Raw genomic sequence first — 26166 nt, 5'->3', positions numbered from 1 at the left:
GATTTTTCTGGAGCTCTCTCTTTGCTTATTTACTACTTATATATTATTTTAATGTACCGAAGTACATATGATATTTCCATGCAGATATTCTGCGTCATCATACGATGAAAGAGTAACGGAACGGAGAAAAATTCTCTCCGGCACCGGGATTTGAACCCGGGTTCTCTCTAGTGGCCACCCTCTGAACTACGTCATAGATGTCTATGAACGTAGGACTGAAGTCCACACATGTGCTGAAGTGCACTCATTATGAGTGACTAGTTGGCCGGGATCCGACGGAATAAGCGGCGTCGTCTTAAATCATGAAGTGATTTACGCATATCATATATATTATTTTAATGTACCGAAGTACATATGATATTTCTGTGCAGATATTCAGTGTCATCATACAATGAAAGAGTAATGAAATGGAGAAAAATTCTCTCCGGCGCCGGGATTACTACTATTTTTCGTTCTTTAAAACATTTTACAAAATCCTGCACAATGGAATGCGATCTTTTCACTAACCTGGCGATTTCTCTTAAAGGCTTGCCATGTTGATGGTGATTATGATCACTTCAGTTTCAGCTAGAAAACTCTTCCCTGTTTGACTGCCCATAGTAGTCTTAAACAAGTGACTGCCCATAGTAGTCTTAAACAAGCAATTCTCCTTCAGAGTTAAGCGCGTCTACATGGTAGCAAAACTTGAGTGTGAATGGGGGATTAACATTGTGTGTGGTGTATTTATTTCCTTTATAAGTGTAGTGTACGAGTTTTAATTTGATCCTGGATTGCTGCGAAGATAAATACATTATTTAGTTTACTTTTAATGTGCTGCTCTATGAAAGTAGTGTTTTTAATATACAGTCTACAATATTGAAGGCATTAGAAAATGCAGATTTTAGTTCAGTGAGTCAGCATATTCATTCTTCACCTCACTGAATATTAGTTAATACTTCACTGTACGAGTTTCATTTTGAGCCACTGTACTTATATGATACAATATTAAACATGTTGGCAATTTCAGGTATGTGGGCTCACAACATGACAGTACATGATTACCAAGATTTAATTGATAGAGGCTGGCGAAGAAGTGGAAGATACTGCTATAAGCCTACAATGCAAGTTACCTGCTGTCCGATGTATACTATTAGGTATAAACACATTTGATAACTTCTCAGTAGAATTTAGCTTATCTGACGTAATTTTAAAACTGGCGATACCTTATTTTTTTTGTCAGTTTGTTTATAAAATTAGTGTAATGAAGATGTAGAAGAAATATGCTTAATGTCTTTTACTTGTAAATGGTGTAGGACAGAATTATTTACATTTCTGAACCTTGTAGTTTCTTAGGCGTTGGAGAAATTTTAATAAGTAATAGTTTATTTCCTAGCAATGCCTATAAGATATGGTGTATTAAGTTAATCTTTTATTAAGAGGTACAGTGCTAGTTGTATGTAGTCAGGGCTGGGCAAAATACTGACATCCAAGTATTTTAAATACAAATACAAAATACTTTAAAAAAATTAACCAAAATACATATGTATTTCAAATACTCGATAAAATATATAGGCCTAAAGAAATAAGAATATTACTGAAAATCTAAAATATTATATTAACATTAAAAGTATTTTTACCTCGAAGTTTTATATAAACACTGTAACTGAACTTCTTCCTTTTCCCAGTCAGCAATGAAATTATGCTACGTATGAATAATTACTGCTCTCTTTGAAAACAACCAGTTCCTCAAATGTTCATAAGATAAGGATCCCCTTGCTTGTGAATGAATAAATCCTGCAAAACAGAACAGTCTTTCTACAGGCATATAGGAACACAAACTTGTATTATATTTATAAAAGCTTGTTTCACTGTTGGGTAATTCTCTGGAGTGCACAGGGTTGTCCCTTTGCCATTGAAGAATTGTATGAGCTCATACTCCACAGCAGACAAGTTCTTTTCTTTTTGCTTTTCAAAGCCTGTTTTACATGAGTTGAAAAGATAAAAATTGTTTTCATCGTCTGAACTGACCAAAGATGTAGCACACAACTGCTCAGCTGATTTCACACACATATTCTGTGTCCTCTTCTTATCACTTAGTGAGGAAATGTCAGGTAGCGATCTCTCCTCGCTTATGTGGTACCTAAGAAGTTACGTCCATTTTCGGTTTTTTCCCCTTCAAAATTTTCTAGAACTCCAGTGGAGCAGCGTAACCCGGAGTGAGACTAGTGGCCAACAGGCTTGGAGTTCACATATTTAGTTTCTTACAGCCCTGAACCCCTTGCAAGGATGCGTTTTGTGTACCTTTTAAATTTGTCATCCAAATTCTCCTCTTTCAGTTCAATTCATTAGCCATCTCATCTTCAATGATGGTGGAGCAAGCTGCCAAAATAGCTCAATTTTCTTCTGGGATCAGATCAAACATCACTTTAAATCTTGATGAAAGTGAACTTATTAGGATTGGAGTTACTTGGAATAGATGGCGCAGATTACTAGGTAACAGAATATGTAATCTGTTTTTAAGGAAAATTAATGTGGACAAAAGTTGGCCGTAATAGCACGTCTTCTCATTTGCATTAAATTAAGGGCTACGGCAATGGGTTTCAGAACTGCACAATATTCTTCAAGGTACTGAAACTCAACATCTTTGAAGGTTGGCAATCCCGGTTTTTCACATATACTGTTTATATCATGTTTGAATTGCAATATTTGAGAGATTGAGTCATAAAGAGAATTCCATGGAGTTGGGCAAGGAAACTTTAATGAATATTTCAAGACATCTGATATAATTTCTGAGTATTTGAGTCTCCTAGACGCATTCCATAATGCTAAACATTTAGCAAGTGTTGGGTGATGGATCCTTGATGCTGTTTGAGATTTCTTTATGGCATCAAGGAAATCAGTTGTGGCAAGAAAACTAAGTGTATGGCTAACACAACTGAAATGGGTAGGCAAATAAGACAAAAATTCATTCTTCCAATCGAAATCCAAAACCTGAAGAACAAGAAGAAGAAAAAAGTATTCTGAGTATTTGAAATACAAAATACATCAATTTTTTGTATTTAAATACAAAATACTTTCGAAAGTCCTTACAAATTACAAAATACAAATGTATTTCAAATACCGTACTGCCCAGCCCTGTATGTAGTATTGCCCTCCATAACAGTTAAGCCTTAATGTAATGAAGATATAAAAGTAAACAGTGCTAAACTGTAGAATACAGGTAAACTGTTCCCAGCATTACTGAACGTGATGTTTTGAGCCTCGAACCAAATGTATTCCGAATAATTATTCCTGAACCACAGACTTTGGATAGCTTAGTAATCTAGTAGATGATGATGCAAATTGTCAAATTAGAATGAGCAACGATGTTGATCAGGAAATAAAGATGAGTATTTTCCCTGGATCAAAAAATAGTACTGTCTCTCACACTAGAAAAATAATCAAGGAATGATGAACAATTTCTCTAGGCCTAATTCACAATTTTGTACAGTTGGCCTTGATTTTTCAACGTTATGGCACGGTTTTTAGCTACTTACCTATTCTAAAAGTAATTTCGTAATCTGCATAATGTCTTTTGCTTGTAATTAGCTGGTGTAGGACAGGATTATTTACATTTCTGTACAGTGCTGTTCTATACGCGTTGGTGAACTTTTCAAGAAGTCAAAGGAGTATGCAAATCAAGCTTTCAGGTATAATTCCCTGTAAAGTTGATTTGAATAATTTCGAGGGAAAAATTGTTCCAAGGCCGGGCATCTAACCCGGGATCTTTGGTTAAACGTACCAAAGCTCTACCAACTGAGCTACCCGGGAACTCTACCAGACACCGATCCAATTTTTCCCTCTATATCCACAGACCTCAAACTGGGCTGGCAACCGTCAAGCAACCAACATTGAGTGCACACTAACTCTGTGTGATTTAAATTGTGCTTTTCTGTAACGTACAGTGACGTGTATTGTGCAAATCAAGCTTTCAGGTATAACTTCCTGTAAAGTTGATTTGAATAATTTCGAGGGAAAAATTGTTCCAGGCCGGGCATCGAACCCCGGGACCTTTGGTTAAACATACAATTATTCAGTCGAAGGAATAATTTTTTCCTAGTAGTATAAATATAGAACAGATATATTAAGTTCATCTTTTATTAAGAGCTGAAGTGCTGGTTGTAATATTCCCCTCCATAACACTTAAGCCTTTCTGGAATCATCAGTATGGTAGAGAAAATATGTTATAAATGTATTAAAATTTTAAGTTAATAAAACAATATCGCTTATTTGATCATATTGGTGTGAGTTAGGAAAAGCAAAGAATCCTAATTTATAATTAACGTAATTAGCAAGGGACCGCCGGACTTTCACAAGATATGTGACAAGGTTAGTGGCTTAGTTGAGGTGATATCTAAGTGACGTGAGGCTGAGAAATATGTGAAAATATTTCAATGATCTTAATTGCTCTGCCTCATGTCACTTAGATATTCCCTCAACTAACCTACTAACCTTGTGAAAGACTGGCACTCCCTTGCTAATTACCATAATTAATTTCGATAAAAGTCTAAAATCCGGATAATGACATGAGCTGTGCTGCATCAGTGGAATACCATGAATAGAGTGTTAATGAGGAAAGAATGAAAATGTTGGTTAACAGATGACTTTATATTCTGACCATTTTTGTCTCCCTTCCCCTTTTTCCTTCCATTGTTAGCCTTTTTTTGCTGGCAGTTCTATCAGCAGCCACATTGCAAATTAATAACATGCTTACAGTATAATGGAACCTTTACATATTATTGAAGACTGTTGGATTCCAACATGTGACAATGGCTTTATTTGTAAAAAAATAAAATTAGCAGCTTTGTATTTAGACTACTAAGCTACGAAGTCACCTGAAGGAATACGAATTAAATCTGGCTCTTAACATGTGTTGTAAACGACAGAATAGCACTGAAAGAGATATGAAGTGTGAACAATAAGAGGCAAAGGAAGGAGAGTAGATGAAGCAGGAAGAGAGCGGGCTGCAAAATAAAACTGATCTAACTAAACTAAACCTAACCTAACCTATACAAAGTGAACCTGACATAAAGCAATTAAAATTAATGTAAAGAAACTTAAATTAACCTAAGAAAATCAACCTAATTTATAGAAATTAAAGCTAACGTAAGGCAACCAAAACTAACTTAAAGAAACTAAAACTAATCTTAAATAACCAATATTAACATTTATTAGATTCATAGATTTCTGCCCAAGGGGAGATATTTTGCAAGCCCAGCATTCTCCAATATTTTCTCTTTTCTGCCTTCTTCATCTCCACTTATGATCTGTGTATCTTAATATTGTCTATTATCTGTTTCTTTTTCTGCCCCAAACTTTTTTCTCGTTCACTATTCCTTCCAGTCCATCCTTCAGTGGCAGTTTCTTCTTAGCCAGTGACTCAACCACTTTCTTTTTATCTTTCTTATCAGTTTCAGTATTATTCTTTCTTCACTCACTCATTTTAACACAGCTTCATTTCTTTTTGCGTCTGCCCATTTCACATGTTCCAAAATATATAAACTGTAAACAGTTAAAATATCTAAATCTGTAAATATTGGCATGTATAATGTATTGTTACAATTTATGATTCAGTTAATTTTTTTGTAATAGCAGTATTTCTTTGGTTCTTTTATTCTCAGTCTAAAGTATTTGATTATTGATTCAAAATAGGAGAAATGATAGACTTCATATAATTAATAATTATAGACCTATGTGCAACAGAAAATGCAGTCATTCTTTTGTGTAATAGGTAGCTGATGTAACAATGAACCTACTCATGCTAGACTTACCTGCTGCCTCTAATTCTGTCCATACATCATTGAGGTCTAGTGGTGAAATACATCATGTCAGACAAATAACCAGCAGAATTTTCTCCAGTGCCTAGGATCGCAAAAATCATGTGGAGTAATTCAGGTTTTGAAGCGAGGTTTTTGTTGTAGGTGTGCTGCTATGGAGTTGAAAATATCAAAGTCTCAAAAGAAGGTTATGAAAAGACTTCATCGTTTCCTTTCCCATGGAGACACAAAAGCCGGTGATGATGCCAAATCCGCAGGAGGAAGCTCTCTGGCATCTGAATGCTCAGGTAGGCCTAAATGCTTTACATATCCTCTGTACGGTTAAAGGTAAAGGAATCTCCTCTATATGGCATGAGGCACATGGGGGCTTGGAGGTAAATCTGCATGCATGCATTACCTCGGCACTAGAATGAGATGGTGTGGTCAGCACCAATGTCTGACTACCCTTTTATCCCAGGGAAGGACCCGGTACTCAATTTGATGAAAGGCTAAGTACATTCCAGAGCTGTTTTGAATGTTCAGCAATAAGAAAAATTCTGCAAACACCCAGAATTGAACTCAGGATCTTCCATTCCATAACCAGTTGCTGTACCAACTAACAAGCAAACATTCTCATGAGGGCAGATAAAATAGTACATTATGCAACGAGCCTATAATGGTAGTAATTAAGACGCGAGTATGTTTGTTTCTGAAACGAACGCAAGCGAGTTTAATAATTTTCATACGAGCGTCTTAATTACCATTATAGGCAAGTTTCATACGACTTTTTATGCTCGACCATACTTCTAACTTGAAATTATTCATAAGTATTCATGTTATTGTTATGTTAGTGAGTGCAGTAGCCTACCTCATAAATTGTGAGATGTGCGCAGACGCGAAAGTATTGATTTTTTCCGGGAAACGAATGTCGAAGACCTTGATATAATCTAGAGAGTAAGATAAACATTAATCTTGATATAACCTTGAAATTGAATTCGACATTGAAAAACGAGATGACAAATTGAATTTATTTGAATATAATTTACAATTAACGCTAATTATTATAGTAACAGAACATAACCTTCTGCGACAGTATTGGATTTCCAGCCTCCGTGACGTTTCACTAGTTGTCTTTCGATTGCATATCCGAGAATAATCGATACTTGCGCTTTCATATTGCTACAATGGTATTTTCTGATTGGTGGAACACCTGAACTTTAATGAATAGGTGTACTTTAATGAGGTCCATTAAAGGACTGCTACCAGGTGTATAACTACTACATTTCGGCATGGTCGAACATAAAAGTTTTTTTTTCTTCCACCATGTTAATAATGTCAAAACAAGTGCTTATACAAATTTTGGCCACTCGAACGCAATTATGAGGGCTGTAAAAATAAGTTTCCCTGGGGCCGTTTATAGAAAGAAAACACATTTTCGTCGGAAAAATTTATTGGAACAGATATAACAACAGTTGAGCTATTTTTCAACATATTCCCCACTGGAACTGAGGCATTTGTCATGCCGTGGGATCGACAGAGAGGTGCAGACACTGGTTCCAATCCCAGGTGGCAGACTTCTATGACACAGGGATACAAAAGTTGATCCCACAGTATGACAATTCCGGTGGAAAATATGTTGAAAAATCGCTCAACAATTGCTGTATCTGTTACAATAAATCTTTCTATGAAATTGTATTTTCTTTTTGTAAGCAGCCCAAGGGAAACTTATTTTTTTATGACCCTCGTAATTGTGCTCGAGTGACCAAAATTTGTGTAAGCACTTGTTTTGACATTATTGATATGGTGGGAGAAAAAAAAAACTTTTTTATCTGCCCTCATTAGAGTGTTTGCTTGTAAACCACCTGGCTGCATTAGTGTAGGATCGCCTATCTTTTGCAAGCATAGAGGAAGTCAGAGAATGGATAAAATTTCAGTTAGATAATAGATATACTTCCACACAAAGGATCGAGTTTACATTATAATTATAATTTTCATATGATAATTTGTAATGTAAAGAAGGGTTCTATTGTTTGATATATGTCTGTGCTTAAGTAAATTTTTCTTCATGTCCATTAGATATAATATAAAATTTTTACATATTTAGTACCAGGGTGTTTGGAGTTTGTATATTTCTTTACACATAACGCTTTTGCTATAGAACCAATATTTATTTAAGAATTGCTCATCATATTGTGTCGAAATTTCTTGTAACTCGTGAGTTTTGTAAGACTGTTACGGTAAAGCATGAATGCCTTCAGTTCTCTTAGAACTCCATTATTTATAGCCAGAGATTTCTCACTTTATTTTCAGAGATGAGTGCTGTGATGGATATTCCTGATCTCCCTCAGAAAGCTTTGAGAGCTGAAAAAAATGTAGAAAACACCAAGGTAGTCTCACTTGATCCTTCTTTATCAGGAAGATTAGGTAAGAAAATAAAACTATCTTAACATTGTTCCATATCTTCATAGTTCAGCTGGGCGGGGAGGACCGTTGTGCTAATCACACATTATCCCTGTACTGGTTGACTGCACCTCTGCTGAGGCATGTAGACGTATGTATCAAACACAATATATGAATGAAGTCAAATGTCTTCATTCTTGGATCACAGAAAATACCTTTTTTTTTTTTTTTTTTTTTTTTTTGCATAATCCACGGAATTTTAGATAAATATGAAACGATTTCATTATTTAGGATGTCTTTTGGATAATAGCTCAAGGAATGTATACTAAATACGTATTCATTAAATAATTCTGTATATCAATAGTAGTTGTTTAAATTTTTTATTCTTATAATAAGAGGATAAATATTATAATTTCCCATGATAATGTCATTACTGTTATTGTTATTATTATCATTATCATTATTGTTATTAATATTATTATTATTATTATTATTATTATTATTATTATATCAAGTGATACCTCTATCCAATGCTTTTGCTTCAGTAAAGTCTCATTTTACAAACCTATGGATCAACAATTGCCTCTCTTCTGACAAAGGAAAAATTTTACAGTCTGTACAAAAGAAACCAAATGACCTGGAAATGTACAAAAACTTCCCCAGACATGTTCAAGCATTTTTAACGAGAGCCAGAACAGGTCACATTGTCACTCAATTGTACCTACACCGATTTCACATTTCTGATAATCCTACTTGTCCGTGGTGTAATAATCATGATGAAGATCTGGAACACATTCTTCTATACTGTCCATCCATAAACCACAAAAGAAGTAAATTAAAATCATCAGTACCAGTTGCAGAAGACACAGCCCTGCAGTATATATCGACTACACCCCAACTCTGGCTACTAGCAACAGGCATCTATAATGAATACCGATCAAAATACCCCTCATTTCTCTTGAAAAACAACAACTGAATAGACTACAGTGGACTATAGTGGACTTTATGTTGCCTGCAAACAGCTGGATACATTAAGAAGATTGATTGATTGATTGATTGATTGATTGATTGATTGATTATTATTATTATTATTATTATTATTATTATTATCATCATCATTATTATTATTATTATTATTATTATTATTATTATCATTATCAGTGCTTATTTTTTCTATCATGGAACCGAGAAACGTAATTATTATATTGTCAACATCATTTTTCTTTGGACTATACTTAGGTTTTGAAAGTCTGGGCGAAAGAGAGGTTAAAAAACGACAAAATTCTCGTGCACTGGACAGTAATCATCTCCCTTCCATTATAATATATGTATTCTATACAGAGTTGCACCACTTTTATTCGCAGAAAAAAGTATTTATTATTATTATTATTAAGCCTGGTTCAGAGGGTGCTTGTTTCCGTGATGAATTCCAAGGTGGCTAGCAAGCTGGGTGCCGTGGTGGGTATAGTGCTGGCTCCCATGTTGCCTATGGTGATGGTTGTTATTCTCATGGAGCTGGCTCTTTTCACAGTTCATATTTGAAAAATCATCTGCTGCTTCATTTGTTGCCAACACTCATGGTCAAAAAGAAACTAAACTGTGAGTGCAAAACAACTAAAGTCCTACATTAACAGTAGTAAAAGTCGTAATAAGGTAATTAAGCCATAAGTGCAAAACAGCTAAAGTCCGATATTTAATTGTTGTTTCTTAGAAACTAAAGAATATAGAAAGAACAGGTTTAGTTGGAAAACAACGAACATGGCGACATGGTTTCAGCGGTGATACTATATCATCATCTTTGGTTGTCAGCCTACAAACCAACACGAAAAATAGCAAGAAACCTACCCATCGAAATCCAGCAAACTAGCCACCAAAGCAGCCACCAGAGCTAATTACTTCCAGCAAGTGAGCACACAGGCTAGCCATCAGTGCAGCCACCTTGGAATCCATCACGGAAACAAGCACCGTCTGAATTGGGCTTTATTATTGTTGTTATCATCATCCATGTTTTTTATTGTTTCACTAATACTACTTTTCTACCTCATTATTATTTATTTATTGTCACAGTATTGTAGTAAGTTTTATTGTATGTAACATTAAAACTATCGGACATCAATGATATTGAAGATATGAATATTCAGACTTCGCAAAAGTAGAATTCGATTCATATATAATTCCTCTAGTGTTAAAATAATAATGATTATGATTACTAATATTTTTGTTGATATGTAAAATATTTCGTTTGAAGCTAGTATAGAACAATTAATTTATTTTCATGATCATGCCTTAATAATTATTATTATTATAATTTTAGGAAATGAATTTAATTCATATATTATTATTATATTTCTATCTTTTTAGTTTTTTAATTTATTAATATTAATGTTATGGGGGATAAGCTCTTTAACATATTTTTATAATCTTTGAATATAGATTTATTCTATAAATAATATTTATGTTTAGGGAGATTTTTGGTTTATTTATTATTTTTATTTTGTTGGTTATTTTTTCCTGCTGTGTGTATGGCTATTGTATTCCGGCTGGATGGAAGAAGAGACCTTAAATTATTATTGTTATTATTATAAACAATACTAGCATTCATACAATATGATAAAGAAATTGAATTGTTGCAAAACATATAGTGAGAAAGTATGTGTCGTCTGTGTAACATGTTGTTATCTAATGCCAGGCTTTGGCAATGAAGCCATTAGCGTTCTTGCTCTCCAATATTTCTCTCTGGTGGATCCATCAGGTAGAACTTCACAGGTTAGGTCTGTGTAACATTGATTTTTTCCTAGTCAGGCTAATTTAATTCCATTGCAGCCCTATGTTCATAAGTTAATATCATGCACTCACCTTGTGTTTTTAAATTAAGAGTTGTATGTTTAAAATGATGCCATAATAATTATTGTATGCTGTGTGTTACAGAACTTAGTTTTGATGGTGATGAATCTGTGCAAGGCAAAGAAGAAGATAACAGTAGGACAGACAACATATCTGGGGCCGCAGTTGTGACCCCAGCATCTGCGGTAGTTGAACCAGTTGTGGGAGAGGTGCGGAAGCAGTGTCGACCAGGTGTGTGAAAAACAATTACATCACCTATGATTGCTGTTATCAAGCATATGAAAAACTTGATAAGTCCAAATTTATAGACTTTCTGTTTTCGATGTCATTTGATAGCTCAGCATAGTTTGGTATGGTTTCATTGTATAGCATAACACCCTTACCATTCCGAGAACTTTGAAGAATGATAACTAACACAAGACAATAGAATACAACGGGTCTTGAAATTTCTAATTTGCTATCCTATGAAAACAGTTATCAGGTTTTTTCCCTTGGACATTTTATATTTGTAATTTCTTCATTAAGGGTACATTGAAGTGAAATGATTACTTTTTACGTAAAATATAAGTTTTTTTGTTGTACTCTAAAAAATATTTCGGTGCTTGTAGATGCTCCTCGCAAAATTTTAGAGAGTTGTGCCCCTTAGAAGACTTATTTTGGCAGCCATTTTTAAAGGTACGTAGGCTACTCTTTAAATCCCTTGCAGTCTCTGCTCTTTCTCCATTTTTCTCGTTTTTTAGTTTTTACATATTTGCCCATGTTCAAAACCTATCTTCTTCCACAAATCTTGAGCTAGTTGCATGAAATTTTTTCCATGCCTCCCTCAATCTATACTGTTTGAAAAGTGCCGTAGATATCTCAGTAGGATTTCAGAAGGATTAAAGAAAAAAGTAATTTTTACAGTTGTGACAATTTTTTTTTCATATTTAAGGTGCAGTAATGTAAATATTTTTTTAGACAATATTAATGAGCACACTTAAAATTTCTATGCCAGTTATTATTATTGACAGTATGTTGAACATAATAGTAAAATTTAAGTTTAAAAATATTAATTTTTGTATCAGGAAGTTAAAAAAATTGAAATTAAATTTTTTTATGAAACGCGTTAAAAACGTACAAAATATTTACGAATTGAACTGAAAATTTGTGTTTATACTGTTTGTATGCCAAATAATGTGTGTGCAAAAGAATGAAAACTTCGGTCTAATACTTTAAAATGTTCGAATTTCACTACAGTGTATCCTTAAGAAATGTTATTGTAGAATCTATTACAGATTTCAGAACTTCTTGACTGCTACTCTCATTTGGATGCACTTATGCAATATGGAACCAAGTCCAAAATACAGCTTTTGAGCTACAGCTGTTTTAGCAAATCGTTACAAATAAAATTCTACATCAATACTATTACGAAAGTAATGATTGCATTATTAACATTCTGAAATGCTCTTTCAGATCAATGGTGCAGCTCGCATCAGTATTTGACTCACACAGAGTAGAAGGGCAACATTGGAGTTGGTTCCATATTGCTTATTGCAAAAATGGATATTGGCACTTGGTTCCTACTTGTGTAATTCAATTGAGAGAGAGATGAGGCAACACTCTAGTTCAAATCCATGTTTAACACTTTATTATTGGAAAACTAAACATCCGAGACACTAATTGTGGGATTACAAATAAAATTTAAAAAAATATATATTCATTAGCATTTGTTCATACATTGACTTATCATTCCAAGGTGAAGTCAAGGGGACCATTGATTCCATCAACATCATCCTGTCCACACCTGTGGAGTAACGGCTAGCGCGTCTGGCCGCGAAACCAGGTGACCCAGGTTCGATTCCCGATCGGGGCAAGTTATCTGGTTGAGGTTTTTCCGGGGTTTTCCCTCAACCCAATATGAGCAAATGCTGGGTAACTTTCGGTGTTGGACCCCGGACTCATTTCACCGGCATTATCACCTTCATCTCATTCAGACGCTAAATAACCTAAGCTGTTAATAAAGCGTCGTAAAATAACCTACTAAAATAAAAATTCATTGGATTTTCTTCTGCAGTTACATATTTGATACCTAAACATCTTCGGTTCTACAACTTTCTTTGATACATTAACATTACTCTTGTTGCTATAATATAATATAATATAATATATAATATAATATATAATATAATATAATATAATATATCACTCCTATTAGCAAAAAATTGAATTCAAACTCCCATATTTACACAAAACAAACATGGGAACTGACAGCTTGGAGTTGGTTCTAAATTGCAAAACACTGCACTATGGATTCTGTTTTCGGTGGTTGGTTCAGATTTCTCTATACGGCAGCACGTTACACATAGGAGTTGGTTCTATTTTGTATAAGAAACTATAGACATTAAGACACATTTTGCAATAGAAATCCAGATATTCATAAAATGGTGATTGGTTCCATATTGCATAAGTGCATCCATTTGAGTGCCTACTATAGCCAATTGGTTACTAGGGAACTGAGTTTATCCACAGAGTAAAACAGGAGAACATCATTTATGCTTATTAAGTCAAAGCCTGATGTTCTCTTGTTTTACAAATTGTCAAAGCCTGCTAATTTCTAAACATGGTCTACTGATTAAAGTTGTTTTTTTCATTGTTTTTATACACATGTTTCTTATGGCAGTGTTAAATTCCTATGTATAAGAAATGAAAATTTTTCAGCTTTTATCTTTTCAGAAACCTTGAGAATCAGGGACAGCACTACCAGGAGGGTTTTGGTGGGCTAGTAACAACTCTGTGGCTGGGAGAAAAAAGGTCTGAAGTAAAAATGTTATACTTTTCAGGAGAGCAGTAGAAAGATTGAAATTGGTGACAGTTATAGAGTTTTTTAATTAAGAGTGTTTTCCTGGATATTATTTATGTTTCTTCTAAAATAGGTTATGTTGCTCATTTAACAATTTTCTTGATTATTTCCAAAAATAGCCGCACTTAAGCCCTTTTCAGACTAGAACCCAAACTGAGTAGAAGGGAGTATTAAACATAAGACCTTTTTCATGTCAAAATAAATGAGAAATATAAATTATTAGAAATGCAAATTAGGCCTTAAACAATTATAGGACTGTGTACCCTGGTGCTTAAAGTTTTAAAAGGAAAGGGCATCAGCATATGATAAAATGGCTAAAATACAAGTTAGACATTTTTAATAGGGAATCATGGAAAGTAAACATGTGATAGTTTGTAAGGAATAAAGTATTAAATATTCTTAAGCCCTTTATTCTGTGTGTGCTCAATTCCAAAAGTACTTAGGACATTTGGTAACGCTCTATAAATCCAGTCGGCAGTCTTACTTGACTTTAGCCATTTTACCAGATTGTAGAGAATTGTTTCCGCTTTCAGAATATGTAAAAATCTCATTTTCACAAAATATTGACTTAAGACCTTTTTCCTCCCTTCCACAGAACTATAAGCATCTGTCTTGTCTAGTGACAATCTACTCAGTAAGATTTAGAAAAATACGGGACACAAAGAAGTATGGTTGCTCTTGTGAATGCCCTCTCACCGTAGCTTGATTTGTAAAGCTCGTTTAGTTACATCCTGTATCATACATGCTATCACATGCCAGATAGCAGTGCTCATAAGCTTCTTGATAAGAATTGTAGGCATTTACTTACACATGTTTGTATTGGGCGGGCAGGCACTGGTGCAGATATAAACAAACCACCGTGCAAGAAGGCAAAACTAGTGCGCCTGGAGCGTAAACACCAGAAGCTGGTCAATCAAGGCTACAGCAAGGACGAAGCTGACGCCATGTTGAAGCAAAAGAAGCAGCCGCAACAAGAAGGCAGAATCCTAGAAGACTTGATCAGTGAGCCTCTGCCTGCCAATCCGGCTCATAGACTTGAGGTGAGGAACAGCTTCACCACGCGCTGCTGGTTAGACTAAGATCTTGTGCAGACAGATGAGAGACAGAGTTTTTGGTTACCCCTGCTAGCCTTATTTAGTCATCATCATCATCCCTCCCCTCCTCTTCTCATCATGTCTTCTTCATGCAGAGATTCGATGACATCTGCCTCCATATGTCTCTATCATTCTATGTTTTATTAGTTAAATTTTCTCCCCATTGCAAACCACGAGGTCTTCCTCTGCGTCGTTTACCTCTCAGTTTGAAATTTAACATTCTCCTAGGTAATCTATCTTACTCCATTCTTTGATATGCCCAAACCATTTCAGTCTGTTTCCTTCTAAATTTATTTGAAGTTGTTCTAGAAAACCACTTTCTACTGAAAGAAAATTTCTATTATAAAATACATTTTTTTATTGTTTCCTATTGTTTTTTCTTCAGGGACTTACATTTGTAAGTTCGTGGGTTGGCGACAACAAGGACCCGAGCTGAATCTGATATTCCTTCCACTTACTCATATCAGATTCCTCATTTTCAATCTTTTCTATTTGATCTCTCTTTTGATCAACTCTTGTTTTTTTTTTTTTTTTACATAAAAGATATTAGATATTCGAGGTTTTTGGTTGTCTTTCCTTTCTTTCCTAAATATTGAGTGGTGTAATCACCTATTGGTATAGTCCGGGTCAGCTTACTTCATACCCTAAGGGTGAAACCTAACCATTTTTCCCCTATTACTACATATGCTAGTGGATTTTGTTGATTTTGAAGTTTGCAGGTTGAATTTTCTTTTACCAACTTCGTTTAGAATTTCGATACTGATAAATACTACAAATGGTAGTGATTTTGTAACTGTTATGTTGGCAGATGAGACAAATGTTGTCAGTACTGGAGTTCCATGAAATTAAAATTGTACTAGATTTCTGAGTCGATTACTTGAAGCTAGTGAAATTTGAAAATACTAATTAATTAATTAATTAATACATAATAGTTATTTTGTGTGTTGCATTGTGGCTGTAATTCAAGACTATGCTCAGGTAAGTTTTCGGAGTTAGTACTAATAATTTCAAGTGGTCAAACAAAATACATTAAGTTAGGTCTCGTGAGTCAATTGTTTTGTCAGACCAATGAATTTCGTATTGCCAGACAAAATACCTAACATGTTGATCTCTTTCTCGTATAGTTTGCCTACGAAAATATGTTACAAATTATTGAATTACTTAGAATAACTTTCAACATTAAGGTAAAGTACGGTATGTAAATAAGTCATTCAGTATGTAGGATCGTGTGATATCTGGTAACAGTTGGCAACACTGACAAGACGGCAATATTTGCTGTTTAGGAACTGTTCTTACCTGATCCTCATTATACTCATTTAAACGGTTTTGTTTATGCTCATAATACTGATGCAGTAGCAAAATTTCAAATGCAAACTGGTTATGACTGTTTAGCAGCACACCTGTTTAAAATTGGAATTTTTGGTTCGCCAAAATGCATCCAATGTAACCTAGAAGACTCTTTGATGAATCAAGAACATTTACGAAAATGTCTAGGTCTGGCATCATGTCTTCTGGATTCAGACTCTAAATTATACTGGGAAGCTAGAAAGCGAATGGAGAACTTCCAAGTGCCTGGGGAATAGATACTACTGCTACTACTACGTGTTTTCTATAACATTTTGGCTAATTCCAACAATCTTGATCATTATATCTCTGTTATTGATATCTCTATATAAATTCATTTGTTAATAATTTCGTAAATCAGATTGACTGTTAAGCTTTGTCAAGAGACAGCCTTGAATTTCGAGGGAGCAAGTATACTACTATCTGTAATTTTCTTGATAATCCATTTTGAATCTTGCATACACTACTTTTAACACTTGAATATAATTAATTGATTAACTAGCGGACTTACTCGTGTTAATTATGTAAGTTTGTGCTAGCACACAAAAACACGCAAAACACAACACAAACACAAGAAGACAAGAAATACATCACACTAACATATGAAAACAAAAGCACACATAAATCGCATCTTCATTCAGAAAGAAGAAATACAACATAGCTTACAGAACAGAAAACACACTACAAAGACATCTCAACACACAAAAAACACAAACAAATAAATACGACCACGCAGGTTTATACAAACTCACATGTAATAGTTGCGATAAGTTCTACATAGGACAGACAGGCAGATCATTCCAAACACGCTACAAAGAACACATTAAAGCAATAACCAGAGGACACAATACATCTACATACGCCGATCACATAACCAATGCTAACCATACATACAATAACATAAATACAGACATGGAAATCCTACACATACAACCCAAGAACCAAAAACTCAACACACTAGAACAATACGAAATATACAAACACACTAAAACACACCCCGATCAAATTCTCAACACACAGATCAATTTCAGTACACACACACTATTTGACTCCACTCTTCAACCCTTTCAACAATCAAACACACCCACATAACAGGCAGAGAAGTTCGAGATGACGCCGAGATTTAGTAGGCTCTGAGGATGGTGTGTGAAGCACTGAAACAGCTGTAAGCCACACAAACTTACATAATTAACACGAGTAAGTCCGCTAGTTAATCAATTAATCTGATTTTCTAATTTCTTATTATTACTACTGTAGTTTCCCTAAAATTCCACGCAAAAATGTCGTTTCTGCAGCTTCAAGTCTACTAATTTCTTTCTGTGTGTATGTCTAAGATTCAGGAACTGGTTTAAAATAATTTTTGTACATAGAAATTTTACTTTTAGGTATACACATTCTAACTTTTTTAAATTCTTCTGCTGATTTGGTTTTGTATTTTTCCAGGTAGGCTAAGTTTACTTCTGATCCAAAGTAACTGAAGGTATCAACTTTTACAATATTTCTTCAGTCTAACTTAATATTACACTCGTTGTTTGTATGTCTTGATATTGTCACTGCAAATGTTCTCTCCTTATTCATTTTTAAACAAAATTTCTCTGCTGTATCTTCCCAAATTCTTAAATTCTGTTCTCCATTATTCTTTCTGCATCCTAAAGTCTGACCCTACATTCAGTGGCATACACAGAATTTTGTCAAGGTGGAGGGGGGTCTTTATTATAATTTTATACAATTTACATTATCGGTATTTTAAATTTTATGTATTATTATTATTATTATTATTATTATTATTATTATTATTATTATTATTATTATTATTATTATGTTACGGTATATTTATTAATATTATACTATGTTCTAATAGAACATATTCATGAATATCCTTATAAAATCTTTGAAATGTTATTTTTTCACAGCCATCCAATTTTTAACAAATTTTAACTTCTGTTTAATCTTGTATAATAAAATATGCTTCTGTCATTATTATATTTGAAAGTCCACGCCTGTGGAGTAACGGTTAGCGCGTCTGGCAGAGAAACCAGGTGGCCTGGGTTCAGTTCCCGGTCGGGGCAAGTTACCTGGTTGAGGTTTTTTCCGGGGTTTTCCCTCAACCCAATATGAGCAAATGCTGGGTAACTCCGGACTCATTTCACCGGCATTATCACCTTCATCTCATTCAGATGCTAAATAACCTGAGATGTTGATAAAGCGTCGTAAAATAATCCACTAAAAATAAAAATATATTTAAAATATGAACTGTCAAATGCACAAAACATTACACAAACATTTCGCAATAAAGCCAGAACTCTAACAGGTGAATATCGCTCTCAAAATGAGTTCAAAATCGTCAGTGCACAGTATTTAACATATGCACTGTAGAACTGTCAAAACAACCTTTTCAATAAGTTTCACAAAAAGTTAAATTTCATATTATGTGAGCTTCATTTTATTACAAGGTCGGTACTAGATGGTAGGTCTTTCTACAATAAAGATAGCATTGTTATAATTCGAACATGTCGCAGCACCAAGCACAGGGATTATATTGAATGAGAGGTAGGAGGACTATGCCTTATGTCGATGTAGATTTTGTTACTCTGACAGTGAAAAATTGGAGAAGGGGACTATGCTTCTAAAGTAGCTGAGAAGGTCTAACAAGAATACTGAAAATGAAGAACCAAACATTTGTAATAATCTTAAAGACGAGTATTTGCATATTTTTCTGGCATTGTAGTAATTACTTTTTGTGATGATATTTGTTGACTATTCTTTTAACAGGTACTGTACAAGTGGCTCAAATGTTGTTTCTGGGTCTGTACATATTATTAAAAATTAAATCACTAGTAAGAATTTCAGACATCTTCGCTATCTTGGTAAACATTTTCTCAGGAATTTAAGATGTGAAAAGGTTCTGCATATTTGTTGTTTGTGTGATGTCTGGAATGCACAGATGTGTATGACATGTTACATGCAGATTCGTCTGGTGCGATCCTCACCTCCAAGCCGTGAGTTTGAACAGACGGCTCAACAGTCATATGAAGTGTACCGAAAATACCAGATGGCAGTGCATGGTGACCCACCTGATAAGTGTACCCACCGGCAATATACACGTTTTCTCGTAAATTCGCCCTTGCAGGTAAACTTTACTTGTTTTCCAGCCAATGTGATGGATAAAAATATACCCATTTATTGACTGAATTTATTGATGAAGTAAACTAATCAGCAAGAAAATCCAAAATGTCTATTTATTTCTGTTTCTAAATGTAGAACGTAACAATAGCCATGTAACTCAATTGAGCCAAAATCATGTAAATATTCTCTTCTGAAAATATGTCCTTGCATTCAGTTCAGAATTGTTTTATACAAGGGTGGCAGAAACAATGACCCATTTTAAAATGTGCGCCATATTGGTCACAGTGTCCTAGAGCACTAATGTTTGTTTAATTCCAAAGTCCAGTTCAAAGCATTGCTATCCCCATATAGCTCACCCTTGGCTGTCAACAAGGAGCACTGGTCAAATGAAAATCGTGCATGTGCTGTTAAAACATTTTTAAGTGGGGGTTAGCAACACTTTAATATTGGCAGGAATGAACAGATGACAGATTTAAATCACGTCGAATCTTCTGTGTGCAGCTTTTGGAGATGATAAACACACTCCCATTTCCTCAACATTCTCATGATGTCAGATGAAGCACATTTCTATTTCGCCCAATTTATCCTCCTGTGATTTTTTTCTGTGAGGATTTCTGAAATCCAGAGTCTTTGCAAATAGGCAGCAAACATCCAGGAATTGAAAAATATCATTTATACCGAAGTCGAGGCAATAACACAAGAAACACTATGTAAGGTTATGGTGAATATATGTGTTTGTGCTGGAGATTGGATTGCCAACAATGGTGGTTACCTGGTGGACGTAATTTACAAAAAAATCACTTGTGTAAGGAATGACATCAAGAGTTCTTTCCAGCAGTTTATAGTAATAGTATGTAGTTATAATGTGTAATGCTGAAATGAAATATTTAAAATAGGCCACAGTTTCTCCCGCACCATGTACAAGTTATATAGGGAATGACAAGCTAAGTGCAATTTATATTTACATATAGAGAGGAGTGCCTTAGGAGCCTTAAAAATTGAAAATAAAACTATACTCTCTTGAGAATGAAGGAAGGCACTATGAAGTCATGAGTGTAGGGTAAAAAATGCAGAACACGAGATTAAATTACCGCTTGTTTGCTACAAAAACCGACATAGATCTCAGAAAGGTTAAATATACTCCTTGCGGTTTTCATTTTCCAGTGGCCATTGAGTACCTTGACATTTATTTTAGTTTCCCAGTACAATTATCAGAGCTTCTTTGTGGCAGAATTTTGTGTGTCTTTTGCAGTTACAGAGTTTGTTTTTATCTTGCAATTGATGCATCTTATCTTAACTAGATTCTCCAAAGAATTCAACTGTGACTACATTCACAAACATCAGATATCTTGTGTTTACCGTTGGTTCGTCTGAATGAGGACATCATGATGGAACTTTATATGGAACTTACAATTAACTGTCCACATCTGTGGAGGCACGGTCAGCGCATCTGGCAGCGAAACCAGGTGGCCCGTGTTCGAATCCCGGTTGGGGCAAGTTACCTGGTTGAGGATTTTTCCGGGGTTTTCCCTCAACCCAATACGAGCAAATGCTGGGTAACTTTCGGTGCTGGACCCCGGACTCATTTCACTGGCATTATCACCATCATTTCATTCAGACGCTAAATAACCTAGATGTTGATACAGCGTCGTAAAATAACCCAATAAAATAAAAAATCAACAAAATTGGTTAAAAATTCTTTTGCTGACACTCAGAAGAGATGGATGGAAAATACGAGATCATAACAGATCTCATGGCCTAATAAGTGAAATGATGATGATTATGATTATGATTGTTTTTGTTAAGAAAAGAAGAAATTTTGATAACTATCAAACCAATCTTCTTAATGTATCCAGCTGTTTGCTGACAACATAAAGTCCACTATAGTCCACTGTAGTCTATTCAGTTGTTGTTTTTCACGAGAAATGAGGGATATTTTGATCGGTGTTCATTATAGATGCCTGTTGCTAGTAGCCAGAGGTGGGGTGTAGTCAGTATATACTGCAGGGCTGTGTCTTCTGCAACTGGTACTGATGATTTTAATTTACTTCTTTTGTGGTTTGTGGATGGACAGTATAGAGGAATGTGTTCCAGATCTTCATCATGATTATTACACCACAGACAAGTAGAATTATCAGAAATGTGAAATCGGTGTAGGTACAATTGAGTGACAATGTGACCTGTTCTGGCTCTTGTTAAAAATGTTTGAACCTGTCTGGGCAAGTTTTTGTACATTTCCAGGTCATTTGGTTTCTTTTGTACAGACTGTAAAATTTTTCCTTTGTCAGAAGAGAGCCAATTGTTGATCCATAGGTCTGTAAAATGAGACTTTACTGAAGCAAAGCATTGGATAGAGATATTTTATCTTCAGAATAAGAACAGAAGATTTTTAAGCATTTTATTCTTCTTTCAAGACTACATTATCCTGTTGCTGGCTCGAAAAGTACATGGCGTAGACTAGAGAATCCTTTTTGGTTTTCTTGCTGATTGGTAGCCTGATCACAATCCAGCTCAAGGCAAAGGATGAGATTGTGCCAGGTGTTGCATTCATGTTGGTTGTGTGCTTTGTGTATTTCTAGCTGGTGCTTTTGAAGGTGGGTTCACCCGAGTTTATGGTTTCGCTGGCGGATAGCCAGGCGCTGTTTGCTAAATACCAGATGGCGATACACAATGAACCACCGGAGCAATGCAATCCCCGGACCTTCTATGAGTTCCTTGTCGACTCACCCCTCGAGGTAGAGTAGATGTGAACCACCTTGTCCTTTGCCTTGTCCTGCAAATAGTGCCGTTGAAATGTGGTGGAAACTGAGTTCACACTCCACTCATTGAACAGTTACATTGCATGATACACACATCACGTTATATACAAGCACACACAGATATATGTTACACATACACACACTCAGTTTTCATTTGTTATGTCTACTGTCTAATGTAATTTCTTTTATGTGATGTACGTAATGTATGCTTTTATTATTATTGAATTGAGTGTTCTCAAATTCACACCAGGAATGTTCAGGTATATAAATTATAGTGAAGCTTTCATTAACTCGGAATAAAGATTTAAGTCAGTATATTGTTATGCAAAATTGTTGGGCTTTTGCACTGTGTCATAGATAGAGATCCGTGAAATTTTCAATAACGCGAATTGATCTCATTTTACCGATTTTTGCACCTTTATTCTACTTCCCATGATCCCAAAAAACGGAAAACATAATTGAAGTTTTTAAACTAATTCCATCAATAAGTGTTATTTTATTCGCGAAATCTTAACAATAATATATTTTTAAGTAATATTTTTGTAACTTTCGTCTTTTTTTTTTTTTCTTCAATGGCACATTTCGTTCTGCCATTTTGTCAACAAATGAATGAAATTTAGTAGGTTAGCAATGATACAAATCTTATAAGTATTAACGTATTAAAATCCATATAAATTGTAAAAACTGAAAAATAAATGTCACAAATTTGACATATACTTAATCTTATCGTGTTTAATATATTAAGGCAGGATTATAAAACTTGCATACACTAATTTTAAAATAATACAGAAAAATTGGCAGTAACACCGAAAAGTTTTAATTTTAAAACAAATTTTCCTTAAAAATAAAACCACTTTCACGCGACTATAGTCATAGATATAGAAAGCTCCTAAGTTTGGGTACTATACTGTGTGTTTTTCTAGGCATAGAACATAGGGATTAACATTGTCTTAAGAAACCTATATATAATAAGTATTTATGATACAAGTTCGTTGGCACATGTGTAAAGTTTGCGAAAATGAGGTGAAGCAGAGTTTCACAATTACATGAGTGCCAAAAAGATAACTTTAAGAATGTGTATCATACAATTTTTTTTCTACAATAGCACAGATTTACATTAAATAAGTATTTAAAGATGGAGATGTTACCAGATCACGATTTCACAGCCTTCTGAACCGACCATATAATCAACAAAGCAGTTAGGAAAAGTTGAATGCTAAATCTTGTTGCAATGAGTACTATAGATGTAACTTCAGAATAATACACGCTAAAATGTAAATGCGAATGTTAAATTTGTTACTTATTTGTGTTATGTGTAAGTAAAGTGATTACTTACTTTTTTATGCACCAGTATTTTGAAAATTCATTTCACACACTGAGAACATTGAGTAAAATGCAACTTTACGTACTATTGTAGAAAAAAAAAAAAAAGAAGAAATAATTCAATCACTTGGCCATGTTTACAAATTGACAGTTGCCTTGACAATGTATAAAAAAAAAAAGAGAACTTCAAGCTTTGACCTAGTAACCATAAATGATGTTCTCTTATTTTACAAATTGTCAAAGCCTGCTAATTTGTAAACATGACCCACTGATATATTTCTTCATTGTTTTTATACACAGGTTTCTTATGGTAATGTTAAGTTCCTATGTTCTATACCCAGAAAAACACACTATATATCTAGTCCATCATTAGAGAAAGCAGAAGCTGTGTGTTAGGTCTGTTACTAAGAGCTGTTCTCCATGACTGAACATACAATTGGAAAGTGGTCCAGCGCTTCCTGACACATAGGTTCCTCTTTTTGTTTTTTCCTTGATGAAGTCAGTGCTTAGTTCTGCAATGATGGATGCAGCTACATTTGCGATATGGTGCAAAACCGAAACTTCACACTATGGTGAACATTGTGCAAGTCTTACACAATATTCTACATAGAGTTTTGTGAAACAAAAACAATTGTGTCTGTTCAAGTTTCTCCTTTATGTGATGGTGTGAAGAATCAAGACACAAATATATCAGTTACTGATATAATGGATTCTATAAAACTTGAAACTTCATAAAAGTGTTAAAACTTGTTAAAAAAAGTAATATACCTTACTGACAGATGGTGCCATTTCAACTTATTAATCATATTAAAGAAATTACCCCCAAACTAAATTCAGCATGTTTTGCTATTAGATCTATGCAAAAGATAGTAAATATCAATACCTTAAAAACAATATACTTTGCATACTTCCACTCGGTAATGAGTTTTGGAATAATATTCTGGGGAAATTTCACAGATAGTAACAGTATATTCCTATTACAAAAAAGAGTAATTAGAATAATAGTAGGTGCCAAATCTAGGGAATTGTGTAGGACTATTTTCAGAAAACTACAAATAATGCCCATAGCTTGTCAGTATATCTTTTCATTAATAATCTTCCTCGTATGTAATCGTGAAAACTTTGTAACTAATTCAACAGTTCATAGCATAAATACACGTCAAAAAATGACTTTCATACTCCATCGGCAAGTCTATTGTGCTATCAAAAAGGAGTGCGTTATATGGCAGTAAAAATGTTTAATAGCCTCCCTATCAATATAAAAAATGAAACTCAAAACATAAGATTATTTAGGGTCAAATTAAAGAAGTAGCTAATTTCTCACGCCTTCTATTGTGTAGGTGAATTCATGACATTCAATAACGGTTAATGAAATTGATACTAAAACTTTGTGTTGTACTAGTAGACTATATTGTAAATCTCGTCTGTATATGAGCCATTCAGAGCAGAAGTGGTGTAAGTCAATTCCTACTTTCTCTTTGTTTTTTTTTCTCTCTCTCAATCTCTTTGTTCTTCTTATATACATTTACAGGCAAAATATATATTCATGTCATTTAAATTTGTATGGTAATGACCGAATCATTAGCCTAGTTTATATGAGCCATTCAGAGCAAAAGTGGTCTAGGTCAAAATTGATTTACACCACTTCTGCTCTAAATGGCTCATATATTTAATCCAGAATGTGACTATAAATTAAGACTTTATAATAGTATTAAGTTTTTTGACTTGTTCCATATTCTAGCTGTAAAGCAATGTATGAATACCATGGAATGTTAATAAATACAATACAATACAGTACAATATAACACTGATGTTGTATCTCTTGCTAGTTCAAGAGACACTGAGGATGACACAACACCAGTATTGAAATGGTATCATCTGTCAATAAGGTATATTACCTCTTTTATTAAATTTTAACACTTTTAAAGTTTTAAGAAAGTTTGATATTTTATAATAAGTGTTAAAGTGAACATCAAAGGCAAATGATAATGGATTCTTTTGTTCTTGCTGTGTTGTACTTTTTAAATTATTAAACAGTATCACATTGTAAGTTGACTGCTTTACATTTCACTCTCTTCATTTATTTCAATGGTGTGTCTCGTTGTTGTTATCAGGTTGCAATGGTAGGATGTTTATATTTAGTAATTGTAATTCTTGTATTTGTAAAAGTAATACCTTGCTGTTTTTGACCAGCCGTGGCACCCCAGAGATGGTCTACCTCAGGGCTACGGTTCATTTCACCAGCAGTACTGGATGGATGGAAGATTGATTGCTGTTGGAGTGATTGACATCCTGCCTCGTTGTGTGTCCTCCGTGTATTTCTACTACGATCCGGAACTAGGCCAGCTCTCTCTTGGGACTTACGCCTCTCTAAGGCATGCCTCTTGTATTGTATGCTTTATTGGCTAGTTTAGATTCCTCGTTATTGTCCAAACCTTTCTGAGACATCGGTAAGTAACACCTACCGTAGAAGTGGGTAAAGTCAATCAGTGGGTGTATAATCGATGATTTGCGATTTTTATTGAAAATTATATATTTTCTCAGTTATTTGTTAAAATTTTGTTTTCCTGACTTCATTGCCTTACATTGCAAATGTAAGCGAGAGGGACAACAAAAAACCTGCGAATGCCAACAACGGGAACACTGTAATTACCGTTGAAGTG

At 34.4% G+C, this 26166-nt stretch overlaps 1 protein-coding gene across 3 annotated transcripts in view; it reads left to right on the top strand.

Moving 5' to 3' along the window:
- Positions 1-26166, top strand: part of Ate1 (arginyltransferase 1) — a 39941-nt gene that overhangs the window by 1332 nt on the left and 12443 nt on the right. For 2 of the 3 annotated variants that reach the window (XM_069812654.1, XM_069812656.1), the window contains exons 2-8: positions 1007-1133; positions 5940-6082; positions 8085-8198; positions 11103-11249; positions 14689-14897; positions 19264-19425; positions 25697-25878. In XM_069812654.1, coding sequence (XP_069668755.1) covers positions 1007-1133; positions 5940-6082; positions 8085-8198; positions 11103-11249; positions 14689-14897; positions 19264-19425; positions 25697-25878 — 1084 coding nt within the window. Of the gene's footprint in view, positions 1-1006; positions 1134-5939; positions 6083-8084; positions 8199-11102; positions 11250-14688; positions 14898-19263; positions 19426-22000; positions 22157-25696; positions 25879-26166 lie in introns of all 3 variants that reach the window. The other variant, XM_069812655.1, reaches the window with a different exon arrangement.

Source organism: Periplaneta americana, chromosome 16, assembly GCF_040183065.1.
Source record: "Periplaneta americana isolate PAMFEO1 chromosome 16, P.americana_PAMFEO1_priV1, whole genome shotgun sequence".
NCBI lineage: Eukaryota > Metazoa > Arthropoda > Insecta > Blattodea > Blattidae > Periplaneta > Periplaneta americana.
This window is presented reverse-complemented; position numbering and strand designations above follow the sequence as displayed.